The sequence below is a fragment of the Onychostoma macrolepis genome, chromosome 04, assembly GCF_012432095.1.
Source record: "Onychostoma macrolepis isolate SWU-2019 chromosome 04, ASM1243209v1, whole genome shotgun sequence".
NCBI lineage: Eukaryota > Metazoa > Chordata > Actinopteri > Cypriniformes > Cyprinidae > Onychostoma > Onychostoma macrolepis.
Genome location: NC_081158.1, coordinates 14,278,779 through 14,289,004, shown reverse-complemented (window position 1 = coordinate 14,289,004; position 10,226 = coordinate 14,278,779). Strand labels below are relative to the sequence as shown.

The following is a 10,226-nucleotide window of genomic DNA, read 5'->3' as shown; positions in this document are numbered from 1 at the left end:
ATATATATATCCTAAATTCAGAAAACATTTGTCAAGTTGTCAGACATGACTGCATATATTGCTGTCCAGTTCAAATGAAGAGACAATATTATTTGTCTATTGTAATATAGTACAAAAAAAATAATACTTCCACAGAAAGACCATTAAATACTCATACATTTGAAAAGAGACATGGCCATTGTAAGACAACTGTATACTCTACACAAGGCGACTGTGCTTGGATCCTGATGATCGCCACTTGCGGCTATATTTGACAAGAAAAACAAAACATTAATTAATTTATTTTAATTCTATTCAATGTAATGTGAATTTATCAACACTTTATTAATCCGAGGGGAAATTGGGTGACTGTTGTTCAATTTTAGAAAGGAAACATGTAACAGCACAGAAATATTATAAGAAAAAAAGAAAAAGAAAACAGAGAATAAGGCGTTTTCTGTCATTTAATGCATTTTGTAAGTTATGCTTGGCTCTTGTTTTGATTAGTCATAGCCTTGGCCTCATAGAATTCTCCAAATTTGCATTTTTCAGCATTTTATGCTCGCGGGTGCCAATTGGAATCACGACCTTGGCTGCATTTGAGTCTTAGAGGCATATTGAGGACACAACAATGTCAAGTAAGTAATTATTAGCTGTTTGATAACATAGTGAAGCCAAGGGTCAATTATAAAAATTACATTAGGTGTCTGACAGAGCGATAAAACGAATGACCATTCTGATACATCAACTTGTAATGACATTGTATGTACATCGACAACGACCCTGTATAATTCTTCTTCTGAATAAGTTTCTGGTTCAAACATATATGGCTTAATTAAAACAATATTTCCACTTGCCTTTGTGTTACATTTACTACAGTTCAGTGGATCAGGACGCCCTGGCTGGTGTGACTGAGTGGAGGCGGGGCTAATTTGTGCATTCATAGATCCGCGAATAGTAAATGATGCAAGGGTGTAGAGTTACATTCAAGCTATTTTAAGGCATAAGAAAATTATTTTCACAAGAAAAAACATTTAAATATGTCATTTTGATGATCAAAGATGAGTTTTAAGAGATAAAAAAAAAAAAATGTCTACAGGGGGACTTTAATGAGTGCAGATTAATTCTCACACTAATCATTTGTAGCTCAGAACTTAATCAAATAATCCTTGCGCCTATATGTAATGTTCAGATTTGGCCCACATTCAGCTGCGATATGAACGCAGTCTTAATTTTACACAGATTCGTACTTTCTGGTGCCATTTTAAATTGCTGAGCCATTTGAAACGCTTTCTACACAAAGAACAAGAATATGGTCTCACATCTGCATGACTTTTCAGGTGTATCTGTAAGTGTGATGCCAAAATAATTTTTTTATTACACTGATGACAATTAAATGGCCTTCCTCCAGAGTGGACACTTATGTAAGACTGAAGATTTCTTTTTTGCGAGAAGCTGTAAAGGCTCTGTCCAGTGTGAACTCTCATGTGAGTCTTAAAGGCTTTTTTTAATCGAAAACTCTTTCCACACTGGTGACATTTGAAAGGTCTCCCTCCAGAATGAATTATTGTGTGCTTATTGAAGTGTTTCATGTCTGGGAAGCTCATTCCGCAGTGATTACATATAAAACAGTCTTCTCTTGAGTGAATCCTCATGTGGGAATTAAGAGTTACATTATATCTGAAACACTTTCCACAAAGATCACATGTAAATGGCTTCTCTCCAGTGTGATTATTCATGTGATACCTAAGGTTTAGTTCCACAGTGAAGCTCTTTCCACACAGTTCACAGGTGAAAGGCTTCTCTACAGTGTGGATTTTCATGTGTTTTTTAAGGTTTCCTTTTTGAGTGAAACACTGTCCACACTGTTGGCAGGAAAAAGGGACCTCCCCAGTGTGAATTCTCATGTGGACCCTAAGGTTTTGTTTTTGATTGAAACTCTTTCCACATTCTTTGCAGGAGTAAGGCTTCTCTCCAGTGTGAATTCTCATGTGGGCATTAAGAGCTGGTTTATGTGTAAAACTCTTTCCACATTGAGGGCATGTGTAAGGCTTCTCTCCAGTGTGAATTCTCATGTGGCTTGTAAGGCTTCCTTTTCGAACGAAATATTTTCCACACAGTTTGCAGTTGAAAGGGTTCTCTCCAGTGTGAATACTCATATGCCTGTTAAGGTTTCCTATTTGAGTGAAGCTTATTCCACATTGAGAGCATGTGTACGGCTTTTCTCCAGTATGAATTCTCATGTGGGAATTAAGGTTTCCTATTCTGTTAAATTTTTTTCCACACTGAGGGCAGTTGAAAAACGTCTTTTCCGAGTGAACTCTCATATGGACTTGAAGGTTTGCTTTTTTGTTAAAATGTTTTCCACACTGATGACAGATGAAAGAGCTCTCTCCAGTGTGAACTCTCATGTGAGTCTTAAGGTTTCCTTTTTGAGTGAAATTCTTTCCACACTGTTGGCAGGTGTAAGGCTTCTCTCCAGTGTGAATTCTCATGTGGACTTGAAGGTTTCCATGTTGACTGAAAATCTTTCCACACTGAAAGCAGGAGATATCATTTCTAGTTCCAGTATTTTGAGCTCTTTGTTGTGAGGAAGTCTTTTCAGTATGTGGGCAACTAAACGATTTTTCTCCAGTTATCTCCAGTACTTCACTCTCCTCTTTCAGCTGCATTGGGTCTAGAGTGAAAAGAGACAAACTGTTAACTCCAAAAAAGCTAACTTGTTTAATTGCATTTATACGTGTAAAGCAGGGGTGTCAAATTCAGTTCTTGGAGGGCCACTGTATATTATAGACTGATGCCATTTATGAACAGTTAAGATTAATCCCTATAATAATACAGAAACTTTGCTTATTAAAGTAGTATCTCTCTTCTAGTGCTATTAGTGCTTTTGTCAACATAGCTTTAAAATTGTGTTGACATTTTTGGACATGGAAAAAGTCAAAGTACACACATCCAAAGTGTCTTGTCCAGGTGCATGTGTGTATCATAGTGTGTCATGAGAACTTTATAGAAATCTATAGTAAATTCTGTCCTTGCCCATGCTTCAGCATGCTGTTCTGAAAGCGCATCATGGCGGGAGCTCTCTCTCTCGCTATAGCGTTTTTGAAACCTATCGATTATCGAAATGTGAAATTGCCAAAAATATCCATCCGTAATATATATATATATATATATATATATAGATGTGAGTTGTATGTGTAAGAAATAATCAATGCACGACGTGGAGGCAAAGAACCGCCCGACGCGAAGCGCATTCAAAGCCGTTGATTATCCCGCTTATTCAATGGTCAATTGGTCATTTGCCAAGTTGTAGACAAGTTATCACTTGTATTGTTCTTTGCAGCGCAATATTTGACCGAATGGGTAAAAATGACAGATATTTTCGTCAGTTACGGCTCGTTAGCGCTAGCATTCTGCCCACTTCAAATCATACACAGAGATGAAATAGTGCGGTAAGACCACATTTATTTGAATGAGTTATAGCATGTATTTCAATTAATTATCGAGAGAGAGAGAGAGATAACAGTTGTGTACACCTGCTTGCTGCGTCTGGACGTCTCTCTCTACAAATAGTTAACGTTACTTCAAAAACAGCGATTTTATCACCTCGTTGCTGGGGAATATAATGTAGCGATCTAGTATCTATCTTTTATTTTAGTAATAAAAATCGCGGGGGAAGCGTTGACGTTGAAGTTTATGTGTGTGTGCAGCACAATCTGCGACCTCCGACCTCTCTCTCTCTGTCTGTCTGTCTGTATGTGTGCGTGCGTGTGTGCGCGAGTGATGCCTGTTGGTTAGTGTGCATCAATTAAAGCAGTGCATTAATATGGAACGTGATTAAACTGTTTTTTTGGAACTACCTGTGCATTAAACGGTTTTGCTGCATACCTGCCAGCCAATCAGAATCCAGTATTCAGACAGACCATGGAATAAATAAATAAATAAACTATATATATATATATATATATAAAATCAAGGAGTTATTACAGGGTGGACACTAACAGAGCTAAAGTCAGCCAGTGATACACATGTCTGTGCAAAAAGTAGCTAGAATAGAAGATTCATCAAATGAAGAATTGCTTTGTTCTACATTTAATTTTCTAAATATTTTCTACTAACCCCATAACAGAGTGGACATATTGAGGTTGGCCATATCAAACCTCAAAATTAATAAACAATTGAAATAACAGGATCTCACTCACATTATCAACTTGTTTTCCTTTCAAAAAAGTGATGTCAGCTTTATGACTTAATTGTCATTTAGTTCTGGAATCTTTTATTCAGGGATCCTCAAATCTGGCTCGCAAGATTCAATTTCCTGCACAGTTTAGCTCCAACCCTGATCAAACTCACAGACCTGTGATTTTTTAATGATCTTGAAGACACTCACTACATTTACATGGACATCAATACTCCGATTTTAATACGATTAAGACAATACTCTGATTAAGAGACTTTTGATGACCTTAATCCGTCTAAAGTCATAATCGAAGTAAACAGAAATCGAATTAAGACATGTAGAGTATTCCTATTTTAGTCGCATTATCAAGGTGCAGTACAGACATGTAAACACTTTAATCAAACTATTATCGTTGTGTAGGACTTTTCGCCGCATTTTGCGACAGGATACACACACGGCAGCGGTCAACCGTTTGACGGCAAATAAAAGAGCTTCAACACCTCCGTCGTCTGTATGCACGTACAAATAATTAACTGGACTTGAAGCTTTCATAAAATGAAAAATGAAACACTCAAAACTATATATGGCATCATCACAAAGACGAACTATATGTTTGTACGTGAAATTCTGGAGGGGAAGTCGGATGGCGTCGTGTGGTGACGTAATGACGCATGCCATTAATCGATCTATGTACTATAACATGTAAAATGGGAACATGAAAGGATTATTCTAAAAGCAACCCATATAAACACCTTAATCATAATATTGTCTTATTCAGAATAAGGTAAATAATTACATTACTGATGTCCATGTAAACGTAGTCATTGATTAGCATGCTCAAGTGTGTTTGATTAGGGTTAGAGCTAAATTCTGCAGGAAAGTGGATCTCGCGACCCAGATTTGAGGATCCCTGATTTAAAGGGACAGTAGTCAACATAACAGAATGGATAATAACTTGAGTGACACGCTAAAAACCTTTCCTATAATTGTTCAATTATATTAACATTTAAACTAACAATGTGGAAAAAACGGGGGGAAGGGGGGTTGAAGTATCAATTATGGTACTGTCAATCATGGGGTTGTAGTTATCATGAAGAAGGGATATGCAAGCCATGTCTGTCCACATGAGGTAACCCATATCATGTCAAATAAAACCGCTTCAATTAAGACACGTGACATTCTTTGAGAATGAAAAACCAACCTGTATGTTCCTCAGTATCTTCTTGTTTCATTTTGAATGTTTCTTCAATCCTCATGTCTTCACTCTCCTCTTTAATAACTGCCATCTTGATAATGGTATACCACGTGGATCCCAGTTGTTTAATCAAGAGTTTTTTTCTGTTTGTTTAAGATGAGAACAATTAACTGAAAGAATAATGGTAACACTTTACAATAAGGTGTCATTTGTTAACATTAGTTAAAGCTGCAGTCTGTGAGTTTTGCCTCTTTGTCACCATCTCTGTTTGAAAACCTGTAATTGCAGCTCTGTGCAGAATTATCTTGCTTGCATGGGGTTGTGCTCCGGCACGGCTCCAGCACGGATAAATCTAATGTTTTGAGGAGTATGTGTGTGTCAGTCTTTCAGTCACCGCACTGGAGTGGATACTGTACTTAAGAATCACAGATTCTAGCCTACGTCTTGGAAAATATGACCCAAATAAGAATTTTCAACAAATATTTCCATCTGAACAAGTAAGTAACAAGTCTGCCACGTTTGTTCTGACCAACTGAGGTAAAAAGCATTACCATAAATTGCGCTACCAATGGTGATTTAATCTAACGATCGGTTAGCTCATATCACATCTAACCGTGCAAATTATTATTATTGTTATACTTTATTCTCAAATTATTAATGTTAACAACATCAGCATTGTGTGACAGTGAGTATAGTGTATATTAGCATGTAGATTTCCATTTCTGTACAGTCTAATATCTAATTGTCATACCATTCGAATTTCATATTAAGAAATTATTTTAACCCAAAAAGCAAACTATGCTCCCTTCGAACTGGTTTTCTTTAAAATACAAATCTTGTGTAATCCCAGGCTATCTGTAATCAGAAGCACATTTAAAACTGGAATATAATTTAATTTCATTCACATGTGTTTCATAAACACATAATCCTTTCTGAATTACAATCAAAATGATACATTTAATTATTCCAGCTGCTGGGAGAAAAGGCTATAAATGATCTGCCACCTGCAGCATCCTCACATGCGATAGCCTAGTAGCCAGGACAACTTCTTTATGTTTACAGACATGACGTAATGACGCAGTGCCATGCTTGAATTTCCTGCGAAAACCTACGATAGTTCTGAACACTGGCTGGTTATGTACTTGCTCAAATATTGATTTTGGATCATTTTTAAGCCAAAAAAGTCACGGACTGCAGCTTTAATGTATTAACTAACATGAACAAACAATGATTTACAGTCGTTCATTGTTAGTTCATCTTAGTTCATAGTGCATTAACTACGTTAACAAATACAACTTGAGATTTTAATAATGCATTAGTAAATGCTGAAATTAACATTAACTAAGATTAATAAATGCTGTAGAAGTATTGTTCATTCTTAGTTCATGTTGTTAACTAATGAACCTTATTGTAAAGTGTTACCAGAATAATAAATGCAAACTAAATCTGTGTGTGCCTTTCAGTCTGCTCTCTAGTTCAGTAGTCAGTGCTCTGGCAAGAATGTCAGTCAGGGGTGTGGTTTCCCAAAAGCAAGTATGGTCTCAAATTTTCATCATTACCAATAGAGTTCAATGGATCTTGTGACCATAGTTAGGAAACAATGCTTTTGGAAAACACCCCTTACATTGGTATCACAGTGACAGGCATCAGCCGTGCTCCACGCACGGAAACCAGTGAATCCGTGCATGGACCACGGCTGATGCCTTCTGTGAGCCCATCACGATGTTTACATGTCAAGAGCAAAGCTCTTACTCCCGTTTACATGCAATTTCCATTATTCTTATTATTCGCTAAGAATTGTGGTTAATTTTTTTTACTGCCATTATTCACATACCCCACTGGACAGCACAAATGATGGACTCAGAAAGAGCAGTGTTACTGGTCGCTGTTTTAATTTATTTACGTCTAATGCATAATGATTTTGTATGGCTGTATTCCACGCTTTTTCGGCGCCATAGAAATGTGATAGAATTTTGATTATACGCTGCCGTCGCGTTCTGCTCGCCGTTTCTGGATGAGGGTAAGGAACAGAGACTGCTGGCAGCTTGTTGTGTTTTCCTCAGAATGCGATGCTTTCTTCCCCTCCATCGTTTCTAATCTCCGTATTATTACAGGTGCGTGTCACGTTATTCATGTCACAAGCGCATGCGCACTTTGGTCAGAGCGGCAATACTGCGATTAAGGTGTTTACATGCCTGTGTATTTCGATTAAACTCGGCGTACGCCACCTATGTTAATACGATTATGCTTGCTGCGATTATGAGCTTAATCGCATTATTTAGATCGAAGTATTGCGTTTACATGAGGTAAAGCATAATCGCAATATCGCCAAAATCTCATTATAATCGCATTAAGAGGGTCCATGTAAACGCACTCAATGCTTGCCAGTGTGACCAAGTTCGTATTTACAATAAACCGATATAGTGAGCAAAATAAGACGCACCTCTTCTGTTAGTCATGTGCTGATGTGCTTTACTCACAACATAACGTTTCTAAATGTTAGATGAATCATTGCAATCTTACATTGAATAATCATGCATTCATTTTACATTGTTTGAAAAACTTTAAATGCTCAAAAACACTAACCTTTCTTCAGCCGAATCCCAGCGCGGCGCATCCTTAAGACGTCACACCGTCAGATCAAAATAAAAGTCCTGTATCGTGCACTTCTATTAGAGATAATAAACGAAAGTACCGAATTATTTATAAGAAGCATTTTCATTAATAGACTTTACCCAAATCGACTCAGACGTCACCATATTTTTTAATATTTTGATTCAAAGGAATTAAAATGGATATTAATGAGCTACCTCTCTTTTCCAGTTTTCCCAAAAGTAAAAGAGTTTCAATTTAAAAATAATGAATGATTTTGCGAAAGTGATATTGAAATCACTGAGCAAATTTTCTTCAACTGTATCCATTCAAAGCTGTTTTGGTCTCACTTGAATAACAGAATGTCCTGTGTGAATATTCAGTGTTAACCTTATAAACAAGTTAAGTTTGGAGTGTTTAAAAAAGATTGTATGCAACACTACTTAATTAACAACCTTCCTTGTTGTGCTAAACTCTTTATTCATAAGTGTAGATTTTTGAAAACCACTCCTTCTTTTCCTCACTTCATAAATGAACTTAGAATTACTGCTTCATCCCTCTGTACACTTTTGAATAATAAGGCTATTACATTAGCTATTTTTTTCAACGAGTTTAGTGACTCTTATAACCCCTTCTGCAGATATTTATTTATTATTATTTTAATTTATTAATACATTTCATCTTGATTTCTAATGCAAATTTAACTGCTGCCATTCAATGTATATAACTTAGGCTATAGTTGTGTCTGTCTCTTGTATTTGCAACTGTGTATTTTGATAGTTCAGTTGAAGTCCATATAGTTTGTACATTTTCTGATTTTCAATAATAATAAAAAAAAGTCCTGTACAGGGCATAGAAATAGGCGTAAAAGAAAATACATATAAACAACAAAACATATGTCAGAGGTAATCAGAATGTTGTCCAATGATGTGCTGAAAATAATTACCAATGAAATAATAATATTAAACATTCATGTTTGGATGCAGAAACCATTTATACCAGGGGACCAGGGATTGGTGGGTTTTAAAGTAACATGCCTTTAAAAATGTTTGATGCATTTTTTCGAAAGAACCAGAGCAAAAACTATTACTTTACTATTTACTTGTGACTGTGTGATTGTATATGAACAAAATTGTCTTCTGCCACCATTCACCTGTACATCTGTAAAGCATCTGACCTCTGTATCTGAACATCTGTACGTTCACATTGCTTGTAGGGGCTAAAGACAAACATCTGATCATTTTGAGCCCTATCTTAATATCCTAATGTCAAACTAACAAAGAAAGGGTTCATTTTGATGATGATGATGATATAACTATTAAAAAAATACAGAGTGAGATATATTAATAATACTGATCCTTGAATTTTTTGTCATTAGGTACAGATGTGAAATGGGTGGAGGGTCCTATTTCCTAGGGTGGAGGGTTAATGATACCTCTGCACAAGATGGATGAGTAGTGAAGTCTAATGGCAGTAGGCAAGAATGACCTCCTGTAGTGTTCTCTGTTGCACTGGGCTGGGTCAGTTGCTTGCTGAATGTACTTTTCATTCCAGCAAGCATGTCATGGAGGAGATATTGTCCATGATGGTCAGCAATTTAGACATTGCTTTCCTCTCTCCAACAGCCTCAAGCATGTTCAGATCTATTCCAATGACAGAACCTACTTTACCGATCCGCTTGTTTAGCCTGTTAGTACCCCCAGCTTAAATCCCAATGCCCCAGCACACAGAGCACTAGCAACGACAGACTGATAGAACATGTCAAGCATCTACAAACAAAGACCTGATTCTTCTCAGGCAGTTGAGTCGGCTCTGACACTTTCTGTAGATCTCTTAGGTATTCTCAGTCCAGTCCAGGCAAGTCTGTCATCAATGTGGATCCCCAGGTACTGATAAGAGTCCACTATCTCCACATCACTGCCATGAACGGAAAAAGGTGAGGGTTGATCCTTTTTCCTTCTGAAGTCAATTAGTTATATTCATTTGTTAGTGGCTCACTCCACGCCACAGTTTACTCCATCTCTTGCCTACTCTCAACACAATCAACCACAGCAGAGTCATCTGAAATCTTCTGTAGGTGGCATGCCATAGAGTTGTAACTGAAGTCTGATGTATCTAGAGGGTGAAGAGAATGGAGACAGAACAGTTCCCTGTGTTGCTCACCACCCGCTCAGCAAATTTAAATGACAGATGGTGATTATTAAAAATATACAACAGTGACAGAAAAATAGAAAGCCCAATACTCGAGTAAAACCTTGCATTTGATTATTTAGCATT

At 36.9% G+C, this 10,226-nt stretch overlaps 1 protein-coding gene across 2 annotated transcripts; it reads right to left on the bottom strand.

Annotated features, from left to right (window-relative positions):
* Nucleotides 1-270: 270 nt before the first annotated feature.
* LOC131538958 (gastrula zinc finger protein XlCGF57.1-like) lies at nt 271-8,028 on the bottom strand. Of its 2 annotated transcripts, XM_058773169.1 has the most exons (3): nt 7,944-8,028; nt 5,364-5,500; nt 271-2,656 (listed from the first exon to the last, which is right to left on the bottom strand). In XM_058773169.1, exons 2-3 carry the CDS (start codon nt 5,446-5,448, stop codon nt 1,185-1,187), a joined length of 1,557 nt encoding a protein of 518 aa, XP_058629152.1. In that variant the 5' UTR covers nt 5,449-5,500; nt 7,944-8,028; the 3' UTR covers nt 271-1,184. The 2 variants fall into 2 exon arrangements, with proteins under 2 accessions (XP_058629152.1, XP_058629153.1); XM_058773170.1 differs by lacking the exon at nt 5,364-5,500 and having other exon boundaries at nt 7,944-8,022.
* Nucleotides 8,029-10,226: the final 2,198 nt, after the last annotated feature.